Source organism: Falco peregrinus, chromosome 1 (genome assembly GCF_023634155.1).
Source record: "Falco peregrinus isolate bFalPer1 chromosome 1, bFalPer1.pri, whole genome shotgun sequence".
NCBI lineage: Eukaryota > Metazoa > Chordata > Aves > Falconiformes > Falconidae > Falco > Falco peregrinus.
Genome location: NC_073721.1, coordinates 46203305 through 46222365, shown reverse-complemented (window position 1 = coordinate 46222365; position 19061 = coordinate 46203305). Strand labels below are relative to the sequence as shown.

Sequence of the window (19061 nt, the reverse complement as noted above, 5' to 3'; positions counted from 1 at the left end):
AAAGGATGCTCAGGATGCGGCTTGGAGGTAAGCAGAAAGTGCTCTTGACAAACAGCAAGAACAGTCCCCAGCACCGTGGAGGTGGCAGCCACTACCCTGTGCGGAGCTTCGCTGCTCCTCGGTGTAACAGGAAATCCAATCACTCCACATTAACCAGCTTATGTTCTAAACAGAAAGTAATGTCCAAAGAACTCACACCATCTTGTAACAAATCTAAATGTCTCTTCATAACCTTGAAAAGATGATAAATAAAGCAGACACTGAACAACACACAAAGCCTGCACTGAGATTTGCCAATGAGAACTGAACTGGCACCAAGGAACTGCTTGGATGAAGAACCCAAGGGGCACTATTAAAATTAGGACTAAAACTAAAATATAGAACAAGATAAGAACTTTGATTAGAATCATTGTTACAGAATGGAAAATATCTTTTCCTCAAGGCACTTGTCCTTCTGTGCCATTCTACTCAGGTCTTACCTGTAAAGTGAGGGCAAATGCAAGCACTGAATGTGTATCTCAACAGAGCAGCTGTCTGTTGGAAAACACCAGTCTGTCAAAGGTGAATTAATTTCTAAACCTGTGTTAATTCACTTGAATTTTCATTCAAGAGGGGGAAAAAAAGAAAAAATTATGCCAATATGTTAAAAAAATCCTTTGCTACATTTTAGAATATTCTGAACGCTGTCTTTGAAAGTGCTTTGGCTCTGAAATTTTACAATCGCCTCTATTGAGACACAAAACAAAAAAGGTGGCTTAGAAACAAAGTAGTGGAACCACTCCTTAGAATTTTCTTTTGTAGATAGCTGAAAAGGAAATGAACACAACTGCTGAAATGGCAAATTCTTCTGAGAACACATTTCAGTCCTTTGCAGAACTCCAGGAGACACAAGTACAGAAAAGGACTTGTGTGGGCAAAGGCTCTGCTGCCCTGCAAGTGTTTTTGCTTTATCTGCTTCCATGAGAACTACCCTTTTTGCAGGAGGAGGGATTTAATCTGCTGTAGGAGTGACCCATTAACGCTTATGCAATGAGTATTCCCTAGATACCTTTGGATAAAGGGGATGAGTAGTTGGATGTGCTCTGTGTGAGCATGGCAGCACGGCACGGTTCCTCTCTTCCTATGGAAAGGAGTAATATTTATGATATACCCTGAGCCTTGCACTGTTGCAGCCACTGCTATGTGCTCCAGTCTTTGAGTATCTTTTTTGCTGCAGGTGAAATTACTGGGGCTTTGGAAACCGTGAGCACAGAAAGCTCTATTGACACACAACGGGGTCAACATCAGGCATCAGCGCAGAATTTAATTCTCCGCTTTAAGCGAGTCGAAGTGCCCAGCTTACCTGCATGGGACTGCATGTGCTCCAGGAGATTGTTATAAAACTGGAACTGGATTCCACAAGCTCCACAGGTGTAAGGCTCTGTTTGGGAGAAATCAGTTCAGAAGAATTATACAGAGTATGCAGGGAAGCAGCACACGTGCATACTTCAGTTTGTACAGTAGCAGGGCAGTGCCTTAAGGCCCGGTCCTTGTCACCTCAGCCCACGTGTGCATGTCACAGCAGCTCCTTAGAACCGAACCCACAGGGCTCGGGCTGTGATTTGGGAAAGCACATGGGCACGTGACTGCTTCCTGGGCTGGGGTCAGGCGTTTTTCAATGTACTTCACTTTACTGCCACGAGAAGGCCCAGGATGGCAGAGGGACTGCTCGTCCACTACAGTGATGCACCTGCCAGTGTGTGTGTGTGGGATCTCAGTGAATCTGCACAAAGATTTGAGAGGCTACACACTGACCGGGGTTTACTAGCTCATGCCTGCTGCAGGCTGTTTTAAGCATTTCCTTGTTCTTTTTAAGCCTGAAAGCAAAGCATGGTGAATTACTTTTACATCCAATCTGTCAAATTCCAGCCTCTGCTGCCTTTCCTGAGTAAGACAAGGAGCACTGGGTTGTGAAAAATCCTGTTGCTCAGAAGTTGGGGCATGGAGAAGTGCCACAGGGGGACTCAGCTTAGGTTTTTTTGTGGCTGTCAACAAGTGCAGCGAGACTGGGGAATGGTGAGTGCCACTGGGCTCGGTGGCAGCAAGTCGCTGGGGTAAGCAGAGGCGGAGGGGAAGAAGCACAGAAATCAGAGCTGTGCCAGAAGGCTGAGAGCAGAGCAGGAGAGCCATGTTGCCAGAGTAATACGGATGAGCTGGAGTCAGGTAAGAGCTGAGCGCAGAGCTCCCTCATGAGCTGAAAGATACGTTTAGTTCTGTTCTAACAAGTATGTTGAAAGTGCAGTTTTTCCACTGAATTAACCTAACAGCAAATGTTTGCAGTTGCTTGTTTAAACAGTGTTAGTTGAGTGCATTAGTTGACAGACGTAATATCAAACTACAGTGGCTGAAATACATTAACATTGCAGTTTGCTTCTATACCTCCAAATACACCAGCACACTGCCACCACTTAGGCTGTGGCATTTTGTTTCGTAACAGAAGAATGGACAAATGCAAGCATTTGATATATAAACAACTCAGCATATAAACGCCTGGCACACGCACAGAGCAATGCCTATTGCTACAATATACCAGAAATCTGTACCTATGTTCAAAGGGAAAAACACATTCTGTATCAATGAATAAGCAAAAGCACCAGCATCTGGGACGGAAGAACCAAAATACAGGAAAGCACAAGCCTGACTTGGCTACAATCTGTAAGAAGTCTATCTCAGGTAGCAAAACCCAGAATTCATCAGGTGGCTACAGGAAGCTGCGAGGGAAAACATAGAAGAGACCATGAGCAGTTCGTATAAGCTATACTTAAATGCTGTTAGGTTAAACACCCTGCTGTGCCTTTCCCACAGAACCTACAGCCCTCTGAAACAATGGAGCCAGCTCCACCTGGAGAAGCTGTGCTCAGTGCTTTATTTAACTTACTGTATTTTCTTGTGATGCTACTCCTGTGTTTTGCTGTAGTGAGGAAGTTCATTAATACTGTACTTAAACGTGCTTGTGAAAAAAAGGGAAGACTTTGGCCCCTGGGTGGCACACTTTGGAATTTCAGGACTGGGCAATTAACACGGACTGGCTGTTTCTGCTGGAATCATCAGTAGTGAAATAGCCAGTTGTGGTGAAATGCCACAAGAGGTGTAATGTAATCTAAGTGTTCAGACCTTTTCTGTAATTATAGGAGAGGAGAAGACCCCACATGGGTGCAAACCATCCCTCTTAGATATACATTTCGATGTCGAATGGCCTGTTTGATAGATGCACCTATCTGACCCTGTTGCTTATGAAGCTTATACTGCTCAGATGGAAGTGTCTCAAAGTAAGTGGGTTGATTCCGCCTTCAAGTGTCAAAATTAACATTTGATTAATCTAATGAAAGAAGTCACATTTCAAAAAGCCTGCTGAATGTTGCTGGCAGGTTCCCGACAGGATCAGAAGAGCTGCAGTGCTGACACCACGGCAGCTTACAAGGCCACCACCCCTGTTCTTTGCCCCAGTGCTGTGCTGGAGACCCTTCCGCTACAAGAACTGGGAGAACAGAACATGCTGTACATCTCAGGTGCTTCAGAAACTCTGAAATTTAGAGGTGTCACACCATGGTTCCCTGGGACACTTTCAGGTCTCCATGTGCCATTTATAAACATCAGCAGGCACATGCATTTCCTTCTGTCATCTCTGCCTGTAGTAACCTTGGCCAGAGGAATTGGTGGCGGAGCAATCCATCCTTCACTGCTGCAGTCCAAGGACCCTTCTCTGCTCCCAGACAAGTACACAAATGCCACAATTCCCCTAGAAGCAGGTTTCCAAGTAGCCGCCAGAACAACTCTTCCTCTAAGCTCAGTTACAGGGCACCTCACTGGGAAGCAAATCACAGCCAGCACTCTCCAAGCAGCACGTTTCTCACATTCATTTTTCTCTCCTGTTTCTCTACATCCTCACATTTCCCTCTCATCTTATTTTGCCTGAGCTGCTTTACCTTCCTCCTGTTACAGTCTCAGCTGTTTTACCACCATAAGTCTGTGCTTTCTTCTAGCCCTCCCTTTGCCTGACTCCTGACCAGTCTTTTCTGGGTTCTCCCCATCCCCATCTATCATGCAGTGACCATCGAGGTCTCCTCAGTTCTTTACCTCAAGCTCCTCCCTCTGTCACTACAACATACTGTGTACTCAGTATATTTGGTGCACTCAGCGCCTCTGAAAGGTCTCTCATTTGTAAATCTTCACAGAAAAATCCTGTTGATTTTCAGCCCATTTCCAAAAGCCTCCCCTTCTATTCTACTACAGATGTGTCCACCTCTGTAAACAAAACCCCTGTCTGGTTTCAAAAAATCATTTCTTAATTCTGAAAATGCCAGAACATTTTCTAAATACTTTTGAGACAAGGAGTCTACAGTTTGCCACAAATGAAAATGATGGAAGTTAAAACTAGGGATAAATTTTAAATTCATCCAACAATTCAAAAGTCTTTCCCAGGGAGGAGGGAAGGGATACTTGGGAGGATGTGCAGAATCCCTGTGGAAGTGTATGGACTCGTTTTACTTCCCAGGGCTTTCTCAACACTCACACTTCTGAGATAACAGCTTCTAAGCCCCTTACGCTCCACAATGCAAAGAGCTGGCAATAGTCAGGCTGGCTGAAAGGAGGGTGGGATGTGTCAGTGCTAGAAGAGGGAGAGGGATCTGGAAGGGGGAGAGAAGAAATAGGCAATCTGTCTCTGAAACCAGGCAAAAGCCACTGCTGGAAAAGAACTGCCCACCTGGGCTGGTACACACAGCCAATAAATTCCCCCTCCCTTTGATTTCTGCTTGCAACCTAAAGGTAGAGTTAACGGGAACAGCCGTCAGAACTGCTCTGAACATCCCTGTGAGCCACACTTGTGCCCCATTCTCCTTCCTGGGAGCACAGCCCCCTTCGCACCACTGCAGGACCTGCTTAGCTCTGATCCCTTGGCATGGGTTGGGGAGAATGGTGCTCCGCTTTCTCCAAGCTCCCTCTATTTGCATTCCCCTGGGCAGATGCTAAACACACGCTGGTGCCAGCTGGTCTCTTGCTGCGTACTTGGCTTGCTTAGGTTGTGAGTTGGGACTCCACACCTATTAACCACAGCTCCTGGAGGCCTGAGCACCCGCAGGCTGGTCCAGGATGTGGGCTACATCATCCCGAAACCCCACCAACTGCCAGTGTGCATGCAGGGTTGCCGCATTCACATAACCTTCCTTCACACAAGGGACTGGAGCATAAATTCACCAGGCTGCATGAGAAGCTCTCCCTTCCTCTCCTTGTTTCCACTACTCACTCCTAGTAACCACTGCTCCACCTAAAGCACCTGGGTGATGAGAGGGGAGGGTGAAAACAGCCCAAACAGCTTTGAAAGGTGGAAGGAGACAGGCAGAGAGCTCACTGAGGCTGCCTTCAGAGTACTCCTCCTTTACAGTCTGAAATCCCGAGCTTTGGTTGCTCTTGCTTTGTCAGCCAGGCTGTGACCTGGGCACAAGGTCCTGCAGTTTGCATGTATCCTCTCTACTACTGACTGCCACTAGTGCATCCTACAAAAACTGCAGAGTAACAAATGAGCCATTAAAAACCTGCAACATTCAACTCTAAACCTGTAGCCCAGCACTCTCACACTTCACTAAACGCCTCAGAAGATGGAATGCCAGGCTGCTATCGCTCCTCTACACACCTCCAGAAAGCAAGCTCTTCACAAAGCAAGCTCTTCACACAGCCAAGACCAGAGCCACAAAGCTGGGGAACCAGTCAGGGATGCTGCATTTTCTGCAAGCCCTGGGATACTTCTCGAGCTCTCCCATGGCTTCATATTCAGCCACAGCTAGGATGCACTTTCCTGCGGTAGTACGAAAAGCTGCAGAGCCTGTGCAGCAACATGGAAATGGCTCTGCCTGACGCCTGACACATGTGGCTGCGCAGGGAGCATGAGCATCTCTGAGCATCGCCTATTCTCCAGGTTCTGCCACATGGCTGAGCTGCACATAAGAGGCTTTGTTGCAAAAAGGGTGGAAACAGGCTCCAAGTCTTCACAGAAGGGTAAGAAATCATGAACTGGATGCCCAGAGAGTTTATGCTACCACATTAACCCCTCTATCTTTCTGGCTCTGTGTTGTTGCTGCATGTCCAGAAGCCTTCTGCAATCCTGTAGACTTAATTTGGCAGCAGAAAGTCCGTGCATGAAATGGCATGTTGTGTGGGCCAGACCTGTCCGCACAGCATCAGAGAAGAACAGGAGAGGGTACAACGTTGAGTATGTGACAAGCGACTGGCTGCACAGCACCTACACTGCTCCCCTGCTATCTGCCACTCACCATCTTCTCCCATCTCCTCCCTCCTCTGATCCCTCCTTCATTGCTGCCTGTCCCCTTCCACTCGGCGCCCGTGGCACAGAGCCAGCAGGTTTTCCTCAAGCCATGCTAGCTGTCGCTGTGCCCCCCGCTCCTTCCACCGCCTGCCATGCAAAGCAGCAGTCCCCGGTGCCTGGAGATGGCTGCCTCTGAAGCAGCAGTGCTATCCTCTCCCCAGCAACTTGAGGATCGCACTGGGCTGAGCCAGGATCCTGACTCTGAACAGCTCTTCTGAGGCAAAATATTTGAAAATTTGGGAGGAGGAGGAAATCGCTCTCTGAACATGTCCTGTCTGCCAGCAGAAAAGGGCTGCTCTACAGCCAACTGATCTCAGTAGAGTCTGACTTTCATTCCCAAGTTTTCCCACAACGTAGCAAGGGCTGCACAGTGGAAAGCACAAGAAAATCTGCTACAAGCAAGCAGTGCTGTGCTGTTAGAACTGCAAACACCCATCCCAGGGCGCTTCTAACAGCGTCTTGCAAGCTGTCTGAAACTCAAGCATTTGGCATCCCCAAGCAATGGCATTTCATTCTCCTATCAAGCACCAAAGAGCTTTCCTCCCCAAAAAGAAGAGACATTTGTCTGTGGTGTACTGGGATGTGGGCTGCTGAGCACAAAAAGTACTCCTTCTCCCCCAAAAGCGTCCTTCCCCAGAAAAACTGACCTCTGTTGTGAGCCAGGTCCCTCTCCACTCTGAACAAGACATGCTGTCACATCACCCTTACTGGTTGCCCAGGTACTCTCTGAAAACACCTTTACAGAAACCTGAAGCACCATCAGCTGCTGAAGCCTCTTCAGTCCCTTGAGCCACACAGAACTAACACTCACAGTTGGTTGCACAAGTTAAAACATCTTTCCCCAAGGCTATTATTAGACACTTTTATTAGTGCTTTTTATATATACCCAGTGAACAAGGCTCTAGAGTAAGGCAGCAGGCTATATAAGCCAAGACAGAGAAAAAACATCATTTGTGCTTAGGTTAAATAAATCACTCTAATTCCCATGTTAACTCTCATTGCCACATCTAAGCCAGAGAAAATAGCAGAGCCTGGTTTGAGGCCAGGACTGAACATGAGTCGAGAGCTTTTAACAGAAAATTTCAACACAAACCACCCTGAGCTGCTTGTGCACAAGTGAAACCCAGCAGCCAGCTCAATGACTGATGGCAGCACAGGGAACAGACCCCCAGGCAGCTCTCTCAACAGAAAGGACCCACATTTCAACACTTCTGTCCACATTTTGACGAAAAACAAATGCAGAAGAACTGTAAGGGAAACTTCGCAGTGTTTTCACCCAATGTTTCCATTGGTTTTAACCTTCACAACAGTGTAACTGCATCTTCCCGTACCTTTGATACAAACTGATTAAACACCACATGTGAATCAGCAGCAGTCTCCTAGAAAAACGCCATCACACACCAAAATAAGCAGAAGTTTCTTGAAAACAGAACTTCTATCGCTTCCACCCATCTCAGACAACAAACCAGGGGCTACATAAAAAGGTGCAATGACGTGTGCTTTAAAAACTGAAGTCCCGAATGCATCATGGTTGTTAAATTTGTTTGCACTGATTTGATTTCTCTTCCAATGTGAACTCTCATGTTCTAAATAAAACTCTCACTTCTTTAAGTGTCCACCACCACTGTGGCCACGGTCAGGGTGCAGCACACAGGGCTCTCCTGCACTAAGAGACAGCAGTCCCGGATACCAGGCTGGCACAGTATCACCCCTAATATCCAGATGCAAGCCAAGCAGTAACCAAACACACTGTAAGGCAAAGGACGAAGCTCCGCCTGTTGAAAGCATCAAGCACACAGGGCAGAACCTCAAGCAGAGACCACCTGCATCCACCCACCCCAAACCTGCTCTCCTTCCACTCCTGCATGCTCACCGCTGCGCCCTGGGCTCCCATTTCTCACCTGTGCTCTCAGGCCAAAGGGAACTGTCTCTGCAAAGGTGTTTACTGAGCAGAGCCACAAAAAGAAGTTTTCCTGTGAGTAAATGTAACTTAAACATGGGTTCATTTTCAGTCTTCAACCCTTGGTCTCTCAGAATACGTATTATTGATGTATTTCACAAAACTTAACTCCCAAAGGCTGTAAATGAGTCTAAATGGTCTAGCAGCCACATACTGCACAGAAACACCTTGAAGGATTTCTGTTGCATTTAAATCTGAAACCAGAGCTACAGAAGTGAGGCATTTTGTTCTTTGACACCTAGACTCACAATAAAAAAACCCCATTTATTCATAAAAAATGCTAAGAGGGCAGGCCAGCATGGCTGCAGGGTGGAAGTCCCCGCCTTTGAGCACCACAGACATCCATTACACTTACTTTGTAAAAGCGGGAAAGGATTTGAAATCAGGGGACTTGCGGTTTCTGCAAAAAAGAAAGAGATTTAAATATTGAGACTGGCAGAGACCTTGCTGCATGCCACACAGGCTCTGCCTATCTGCTCACCGATCCTTATCCTCACTCCGCACTTCAGATTTAAATGTGGCAGGATGGGGGGTCTTAATTTACCGCAAATTACAACATGTCCAGCTGTGAATTTTCTCTCTTGGTGTCTTGCTAAGTTTCTCATGGTTAAGAATCTGTGCCTTTCCTTCCCATTTTGAAATCTCCAGAGATTTTAACATACACCCTATGCTACAGTAATGGAAACAGACAAGTGAGGAGGGGCAGCAGCAGAACAGCTAAGGGAGCAAGAAATCATTTACAAATGCTTTTTTGGGGGCCCCAGATGCAAATTCCCAGATTCACCATGCAGCTTCCTCGGACTGAAGCTGGGAGGAAAAAAAGGCGTTTTGGCCTCACTGGATGGTATGCTAAAGGAAAGAGTTCTAAGCAGTGCACACTACTTCAGGCTGAGAATACCCATTTTCTGCCCAGCACATCTTGCAGATTGCCTCTCTTTAAGGTGTGACTGAAAGAAATGGAAACCCTGGCTGCTCAACGAGCCCTTGGTCAACCAGGGGCTGTCTGCATCCACTCCATGGTGTGCTGGAGCAGAAGCAGTGATTCTCAGCACCTCAGACTCTGTGCAGTTTCCTACAGTTTGCAGGTGAGGTCCTTTAGTGTCAAACCCCTGCAGAGGGGAAGAAACCATTAGTGTTAAATATTCAATCATCCATTCAATGCATTTACAGAATGGTCCCAGGTCCAAAGTTACGAATTGCATCGATGAAGGAGGCTCTCAGGACTGACAGACTTGGACTGGTTTGCTTGGAAGGAAAACTTAACTCATTAACTGCACAGGTCAACCGTGAGCCTTCATGCTAAATATTTCAACATGGTGAGGACCTGGGCTGTTGAAGAGGGCTTCAGCTGGCAGGGCCAGCCAGTAACGAATGAAGATGAAGGCATGGATGATGCTTGGCAAAGACGTGAATAGACAGTGCTATGGGAAGGGTATGTATGGAAGGCACCAGCTAGATACAGAACACTGCTGATCACTCAACACATTTCTGTTACTCCATGTTGCACTAACAGTGCTATTTGCAGCTGATGAGGTCTGTATCTGGAGGAAGATCTTCAACGGAACAGGTTCCAATCCGGTTCAACACAGCAGCTGAACAGGGCAGGCTCCTCTAGGTACCATTCTTTCACTACTTGTGCTCTCTGCCTCTGCTTTGGGACGTGTTGTATTCAGTGAACACACGGATGCTCGCTGACCGTCCCATGGCTTCAGGCTTTAAAGGGCTCTTTCAGCACCCCAGAGGCAAGTAAAGTTTTTGAGGGCCAAACCCCAACATTTTACCATTCCCCCAGAAGTGAACCTCATCTGGAAGAGGCACCCAGCACACAGCAGTGGCTACACCACGTAATACACTGCAATGAGTTCTCAACATACTCTTTAGCCACTTTCCAGCCAGAAGTGCCAACAGAGGCTCCTCGTTATGCTTGACTTCGTACGCACATGAAACTCGCTGTCAGTCTGCAGCAGGAGTTCCGGCCATTGCCAAGCATTGCTACTACGTATTTTAAGCGAAGAAAGACTGTTGGGATTTTTCTTGTCTTTGTGTTATGGGCCACTTCGTTACCCATGCACTGCAATGTCCCTGCCTCAGCACAGTCAGTTCAACTAAAGCCACCTGCTCAAAGAACAGTCGCAGAAGTATCAGTTTAAATGACTAATGATAATGTGGCTTGGTCTGGGGATATGCTAATATTAGATTCTCCAGGCAAAACTGAAACAGGAGCTCATGTTTTTCTGCCCATACATTGGTCTATCAGTGACTCTTTTTGCCATGTTCTGTCCAGGCCCAGCCCAGCATATCTGTGCTTGAAGACTGCAATCCACAGCTTGTACCACTGGCTGTTTGTTCCAATTTTGCTGACTGCTCACCTCTTGCCTCAATGTCTTTCATACATATTGTCTCAACGTCCCTCCTGGTGTCCCAGGGCTCTTGAGCAATTGGCAGGGTATCACCCACAGAGACTTGCTGCTGAGTGGTTATTTCAACCCAAGCATCCTTCTGCCTGTCTACAAGTTGCCTGTTCAACGTAACAAGTCTGGAATAACTTAAATGAACGTGGCACCAGAAATTAACAGTTCGTTCCCAGAAACCTCAATTCCATGCAAAAGCCCAGTGGACACAGAGACTCTCATTTATGTGACTGAGCAAGCGACACTTGCTTAACTGAAGTCTCTCCCTATATTACTCTTTATTCTAATGGTGAGAACTGCACTCAGATAGTAATCCCTCTTCTGGGCACATCATTTTTATGCTGCTTTGAAAAATGCAGCTCTACGCATGTGCAATTGTGTTGCCCCATGATCAGCATCACCTGTGCTCTGCACAGCTTACTTACAAAAATGTGGGTACTCACATAACTCCCCCCACTTTTCCTCACTCCTCAAACTGGATCATTAGCAGGCTTGGACTTCCCACCTCAATGGAAAGACAGCAGTAGAAGGCTTGTACCATTCGCAAACCAAGCAACAGATGAGAAAGATTTACCAACAGATGAACCACTTGAATGGGATTTGTACTTTGTGCTTCGGTCCAGCTGACACAACCTGTAAGACAGTTGGGTGCATCTCGGGAAGCAGAGGCGCAGGAGGCTGGCTGGGCTGTGCTACACATCAGATTGTAATCAATAATCAAGAATTATTATGCCCCAAGTATTAAAGCTGCACTCACCCACCAAAAATCCTAGTCATTTCTTCCCAGAAGAAATCCAACCAGGTGGGCTGTATGATCACTGGACTGCATAGAAAGAGCAGAGGAGGATGCATGGCCAACAACAGAGAAGGAGGAAGATCCCAGTGTTTGTAACACACCTAGCTGACTCCCCCCATATGTGCACCATGACCACCTGCACTTTCAGTGCAAAACAGCTTGGCAAAACAAAAAGTATGGCAGTAGCCACTGCTCTTAAGTCTGGCCTTCCATTTGGGTGCACATGGGGACCTGGCATTGTCAGGGCAAGAGTAACTCCTGTTACTGCAACAGAAGTTGCACGGGACACTCAAGCAGACATCATGTCTGCTCCCAGCACCACCAAAGCTTCAGAAGAGATTTAAATCATGAGTTTAACACTGATTTGCACTCTGCCTTTTTGCTGCTTTCCATAAAACTAAAGGTTAGTTCTGGCTAGTTGCTAAGCAAGAAAGACATACAATCTATTTCTGTTTAAGAGACTACCCTGTTTAACATAAGCTAAAAATACTGGGTTTATGTGGCAAGTGGTGAACGAGACATTTCTAATTATCCTTCTGCTTGAGATAGTTATATTTAGCTAGTGAAAATGTACATAAGCCGCATCCTACAATATACTATGGTTCTTAATTCCCATCCAGTTGTAGCATGGAACTATCTCAAGCGTGCTGCATACATAGGAAAATAAAGTGCATTACTTAAAAATATTTTGCACTTAGAACTGATTCACTAAAAAGAATATAGCATATAAGATCAGGAAATGACAGACTAACAGATTTGTCATTTCTGAAAATCCCACTGAACTCATGTTTAAAGTTTGGTCCTATGCCCTACCGATTTTGAGAACTGGCACTTCTCAGCCTTTTCCAAACATTTTTACTTCTAAATCGAAAGGAGGAAGTTAACTGTTTTTTGGTCTCAGTCTCACCTCAGCTTGGCATAAACTGATTCAGAAAAGAAGATATTTCCCTTGCCCCTCTACGCAGTCTGAAATAAACACTGCTGGAAAGAAAAGCTTCCTTAGGTAAACATGAATGAAAAGCACTGACATTTTAAAAACTGTAAATGCTAAAATTTGTTCCACTGGAACTTACGACAGTAATAGTTACCTAATGCAGCAGATGAAATTGAGACATACTTACACAGCTTAAATCAACTTTGAAAGTTAAAAGTATTTCCCAATTCCCTACATAATTTTAAATGTTCTCTCTTTCGCATTGGTAATGTCTAGCAAGTTTAGACATCAACAAATATTGTCAATTTCAATTAGTTTTCTCCTTTTGACGGCTGTATTTTAAGGTATCTAAAGAGCTTTTTTTTTCCTTTATGTTTTGGGGTTTTTTTCTTCTTGAAGCCTCACAATTTCTTTCATTCCTCTTGGCCTACAGGTGGTGTAACCACAAATTCTTCATTTTACTAAAGAGTCACCCATAGCGTCCAAAACAATAGATCACAGCTGGATTACGCTGTAAACACCAAGTCAGAGACGGTTGTTGCCCCTGAGGCTTTCTGATGTCTGATGAAAAGTGCAACAACAAAGAGATCCAAAAGCTTGGGAAGTACCAAGTGTAGTTGTGGTTACCACAACTACATCACGGCAGGGCCAAGCCCGCAGACTTCCACTCAAATGCTGCTCTACCCACTCCACCTGCACATGGTGGAAGAGGAAGGCAGCAAGCCTTTATTACTGAACACAATACATGTATTTGCCCCTTTCTGGGCCTTTTTCCTTCCCATGCTCAGGCTGACAATCACTAACTTTTGCAAGAAGAGTATTTCACAAGCTGGCCTTCAAATATTGTTTGGCCTCCTGCGAATTTAGTACAGAAAATCCCTGCACATGTCAAGACTCAGCAGGATAACCACCACCAAGGAGTGCTTTCTTGAAAGCAGCTTTACAGCACCTTAGATGAGTAACATCTCACGCACTGCAATGAGCAACTCTATCTTTCAGGATCAGGTTATGTCATTGTTTTCTGGACTCTGCTTAGTTCAGCAGTGAATCATCACAAGTTTCACGCGACTTGGGACCACTGCATTGGCTGCCTGTTGCTCCAGAGGAAGAACAAGGAAGCAATCTGCGCATTTTAGCAGATAATATTTTTAAAGCACTGTGAAACTTCCAGGTTTCATCAAAAAGCAAGTTTAAGGGACTGTGGAGACTATCCCATTAATACAAAGGACACTCTCCCACTCACGAGGTGGATGGGCAGCTAAACAATCCTCCATCCACTCTGTGGCTCCATCATGCCCTGCTGGGAGACAGACCTTCTGCTAGTCAGTGAGACTCAAACACACCCACAAAGCAGTTTGTGATGCAGAACAGGAGCTGTTTTATAGGCAAGAAGATGCCACCTTACTCAGATAAGGATACCAGGTACCTGCATTCACTATGGCCATGACTGGGGCTATGCCTAGGGAAGAGACATCTGAAATTCAACATTTTCCATGCTAGTTGTCTTACTCCCACTTACAGGACTCCCTACGGCAATGCATCCAAATCCATTTCAGGTGGCTTTTGTTGCTGATCTTCCCTCTCTGCTTGTCCTCCCCCTCACTCCAGACAACCAGACAACCACATTATCATCAGCTGCCTTCCTGCCTGTGCAAAATCCGCTGGTTGGAGCTCAAGAGAGGGCAAGCCAACAATGCCAGAATTACTCCCAAGAGTTCACATGACACATGTGAACACTAAGCCACAGAGAGTTTGTCCCACCTACTGAAACACAGCTATGGAAAGAAGGAAAACAGGGAGGTAAGGACATGCCAGCTCTTTGAAAAGGAAGTTACTGAGAGCTCTGCTTGGTCACCCAAGCACGCAGATACCTGCAGGGCTCTCCATAGCCTTCTCTAATCACCAGTGCCATTCGCAGTGTGGCATGGTGATGTTCATCAGGCTGCTATCAATGAGAACGTTTAGACCGACTCCTGAGAACATGAAATAAAAGAGAAGAAATGGCTTGGTGCAGAGGCTGGAAGAGAGCACTGAATGGGACACACAGGAAGCAGCACAAAGATGGGGTCAAGGGGGGAACACAGGGCTGGGGAAGAAAAGAGGATGCAGGATAGACAAAGAAAGGGGGAAAAGGGAAGAAGTTTATACATCTCCATGCACCACTCTGGCTTTGAGGAGTGTGTCAGCTGCTTAATGCAGAAAAGTACTTCCAACCAGAGCCAAACTCCTCTCAAACCAGTCCTGAGCAACTCACTCAAGTACCTCAGGTTTCCCAGCTCAAATAAAATTTCAGATGAGCACCTTGCAACTCCCCTGCAGCCTGCCAGGCCCTAGACTAAGCCATAAAATAAACTGCCAATACATGTGGTGCAGACAGAAACACTTCTTACAATGAAGTAAGACGAGGCAAATCGTATGAAACTCACTACTCAGTTTGTAAAAATTTCTGACTTTGTTTTGAGTTTTACTGTGAGATTTTTATTCATGTGATTTAAATGTTGCAGTTCAGACAGAAACAGATTCGGAAGGATGGGTGTGATGTGAGCTGGTACAAGAAGATGGCAGGGAGAATCTGTGAGATGTGTCACAGCAACAACAGGTCAGTATTTAATAGTTCAGACAGAACTGAAGTCTTGGACTATTCAATACAGCCACTCTTTCTCTGTGTCTGCTTTTTGTCAGTGGTTCCTGGACCCCCTCCCACGCTACAGTTTCATTTCTCCTCCTGCATAACTTAACAAAAGGAGGTTTGCAGCCAGAAGGTTTTACAAAGCAGCTTTCTTCACTTTAGGGACAAGCTGTTTGATATGAAGGAAGATAATTCTATCCTTCCTCTGTAGGCTATACAGGGTTTGACAGGAATAAAAAAGGAACAATCTAAGGCTGCTGCTTTCAAAGGGCCCCAGAGGAGTCAGGAACCCAACGATACATTGGCATGTAAAGCCAAGCACTTAAAGGCTTTGAAACCCTTCAGATAAACCACTCGTACTACCCACAGAAGACAAGATATGAGGAGCAGACCTGCTGAGAGGCAAGTGGCCACTTTCAGAGCAGCAAGTCAGGCTAGTAACTCTTGGCCGTCGGTGAACTACGCTGTCGCGTGTCATGTCTACCAGCCTGGTGGGGCTGACTGAAGACAGACTTGGCCAGCCTCTAAGGACTCCTGACTGCTGCTGCTCACGCGGAACGGGACTACAGAGTACAAGGGCCTGAAACACCGAGACAAGCTCACCTGATGGGTTCTGCTTACACCTCTTTTCTTTAGGTTTTTCTGTCCCCGAATGAACAGCTGTAATTGTGGTGAATGCTTGGATTAGTACAGGATTGTTCCCCAACACATAACATGCAGTATTTTAGTAACACACAACTTTTCCCCCATTCACTAATATCCACTCTGCTATCACATGCGGGTTTGCAGCACCACTTCATTCCTTTTTTTCCAACGTGGTTCCAAAAAGCCCCTTATTTGCTTCAGAGGCAGACATAAAGCCCTACAACAGATTCTGTGTAACCTGCTCCAGAGACAAATCCCTCCCCTTACCTGTCCATTCCAGCTAGCAGCGTTGCGAACACCACATGTTTTGGTATTATTGAATGGGGAGAGGAGGGAGGCCAGCCTTTTCTTCTGGATTGTTATTTATCTCTGCACCAAGATGCCAAAATTAACATTTCATCTGGTCTGTCTGTTATGCTCCAATTAAGGAGCATAAAAGAATGGCAGTGTCCCACTTGAACGGAGGGAGGTACATTGGCAGGATAAAACTCTACTTGTAAAGAAAACTCCATAAACAGTGTACCTAAACAAAATTGTCTAGGCCCGTGGTTATGTTTAGTTACTACCACTTGGACTTAAAACTCAAAAGAAACTCCAGAAGTGGAGTAAATTTTAATTCCTTCTAGCACATGTATTTTGGTCCCACATCTACACATCTGGTATGCTGTAACCTCCAGGTAGCGAACTCACAAACACCTGGACTCTGGTTACAGTGATGTGCAAATAAACTGACACATTAGGCATCACTGCAATATGCAAACTGCTGTTCTATTTAGTCTTCAAATTTCTCTTGCTTGCTGCAAATGGCTTTGCTTCACAAGGACTTCACTGATACACAGACAAAGAACAAGTACACTTTATGTCCATCCATATTCCCCTTTCTCTAGATCTTTGCTCCCCACTGAAAAATCTATGCTAAAATATCTGGACCTTGGGAGCAGGATCTCTGCATCACCTTTTTTACAGGCTTGGAGTGCCAGGAACCTGGGAGGAGTGAGAAGAGGGCACTACCCCCGGAATGCTAGCTGCCTGCAAGCTTAAATATATACCCCAAATATATAAACAATCACCGATCACAGCTGAATCCTGCTCTCGAGAGGGACGTGGTAAGCAACAGCAGGAGGGAGTGAACACACTTACCGCTGGAGTTCTGAGAATTGCTGTTTGTTTCTTCAAAGTTGTTTTGCGCTTTGCCTTCCACTCTCCTGCTGAAAGCACTTTCTGCTGGGTGGAGAACAAAGCAGGGATGGTGACTGGTCAATACTGGTTGCAGAACCACACCGACAGGAGGCAAGACAACATGCTCCTGTGCCACATAATTGCATACCCTGAATACATCAGAAAGGTCAAATACCTCGTTTTGGAGGCAAATGGGCCAGATTCATTGAAGGGGTAACAGGTAGGTATTTTTCTTGAATGCCTTCTGGCTGAGGTGGCCTGGATTGGCTCTTAGGGAGCCCATGAACACCAGTCCTGACTGAACCAGAAGGGTCATGGCTTCCTCCCCTGCAAAAAAACCCAACTCTTATCTTACTCCTCCTTAAGGCAATAAGCAGCCCTTAAAGTCTCGGGCACAGGTGACCACCAGGTCTGCAGACTGAACTCCATGTCTTCACCACAACATGCAAGAGAGTCACCTACCAAAGCCCTACGCCAGCTCTCCCCATGCTTCCCAGCAATCTGCATTTGCTTCCTAAGCACTCCCTCAGAAACATTCGAATGGAGGACTGACAGGCTGTCTGACAGCCTGCCCACGATGTCTGGAAAAGCTACGGCAGATCCCCTGGCCCTCTTTACTTTCCCACACTGAACTTGGTGCTTCACCCCTCCCCAAGACCAAGCAAGCAGGCCCTGCTCCTCTGCTGCATGCTGCCAGCCAGTGCTCTTAGCAGTTCACTCGCTTTGCACGCTTCAGCAGCAGTGCAGGGCTGTTTTCCAGGAACTGTAATGGGAGGACTCCTCCAGTGTGCAGAGGTGGTTCCTGACCCTGGCTGCCGTGTCCTGAAACATCACCGTACAGCACAGCTGAGGTGCATCCCATCCTTCTCAAGCTGATGTTCCTTAGCACAAGTTCAACAGTACAAATACTGTGAGGTCTCATCTCACTTCAACTAGGATCGCAATGTCTGGGAAAATGTCTTTACTGTACTGACTCAAACTACAAATAAATACAATAAAAGGTGAACTGGCCAAACTAATGTGTATGGTCTACGCTGTATAGACTCTTCTGTATGTGGACTCACCCATGGAGCTCACTGTCACCCAATGGGTTCATCTGAACATGGCTCTGCAAGGCTCTGCTGGGATCAGCAGCACACAAATTGTATAGGGAGGGAGCTGAGGGACAGAAGTCTCATTCAGGAATGACAGGGACTGTTGACAATTGATATCAGATCATCATTTCGCTACGTATTTCTGTAGATCGCTGCAGTGGTCAGAACTGCTGTTATTACTTCCGTAAAGAGGCCCCAGCTCCCCGCAGCCTCACAGCCTCCCTGTGCTGAAGCTGAAGTGTGGCTCAGACACATGGGCTTTATGTCTGATGCGGCTAGAAAAGACCTGAACTGCATCAAGCTCCCAGCTCATGAATTTTGGTCCAGCCAGTCCTTAGTGGACCCTTTGAGTCCTAAGCAGGCTTCTTAAATTCTCAATCTACTACAATCCTGACTCTTTCTAAAATGTAGAACAAGAAAACTGGGTAATCAAATCAGTTAAAACAGAATTTCACAAAACAGGGCTGAAAACGAACTGGAGAGATTATCTAGTCCACCCCCCCGACAGATAAATAACAGGAATGAGAGGCCTGAAATAACTAGAAAATCAGATGGCACAGTGGGAAAAAGAGACCACGACAAAATGGATGAGGCCAACCCACCCCCCAAGAGACCCAGGTTCAAATCCCGGCTTATGTCACAAGTAGAAGTGAGTTGCAGGTCTCCAAAATTGTTCAGAAAAAAATTGCATGGTAGTTTTGTCCTCCTCTCCTTTTTTTTTTCTCCAAATCTGGCATTAAGAAAAAGCTGGTTTAGTGCACCTCCTTGATCTTACTGTATCCCTCCCACACAGCAAAGGGCAGCTGACACAAGTTCTCTCTCTCTCCTCAAACTGAACCTTTGGCATGCAAAGCAAAATTATCTGTACAGACAAATTAAGTGCCACTCTACTAAGCGCCTGTGGAGATGCTGTCAGTGGAGTGGTACTCTATCATCTCTGGTATTATCCAGGCCCAGTGTAATGTCTCTAACCGCAGCGCTGGGAAGGCATCCCTTCTGGAGACTGTTTTCCTATAGGTATTATGGTCAATGCATTCGTACCAGAAATTCAA

The 19061-nt window shown here is 46.1% G+C and overlaps 1 protein-coding gene across 4 annotated transcripts in view; it reads right to left on the bottom strand.

Moving 5' to 3' along the window:
- The window catches only part of ZNF618 (zinc finger protein 618), a 162226-nt gene that overhangs the window by 13776 nt on the left and 129389 nt on the right, over positions 1 to 19061 (bottom strand). For 3 of the 4 annotated variants that reach the window (XM_055802836.1, XM_055802879.1, XM_055802773.1), the window contains 4 exons: positions 16877 to 16960; positions 15695 to 15751; positions 8677 to 8721; positions 1343 to 1420 (listed from right to left, as the gene is read on the bottom strand). In XM_055802836.1, coding sequence (XP_055658811.1) covers positions 1343 to 1420; positions 8677 to 8721; positions 15695 to 15751; positions 16877 to 16960 — 264 coding nt within the window. The remainder of the gene's footprint in view (positions 1 to 1342; positions 1421 to 8676; positions 8722 to 15694; positions 15752 to 16876; positions 16961 to 19061) is intronic. The other variant, XM_055802945.1, reaches the window with a different exon arrangement.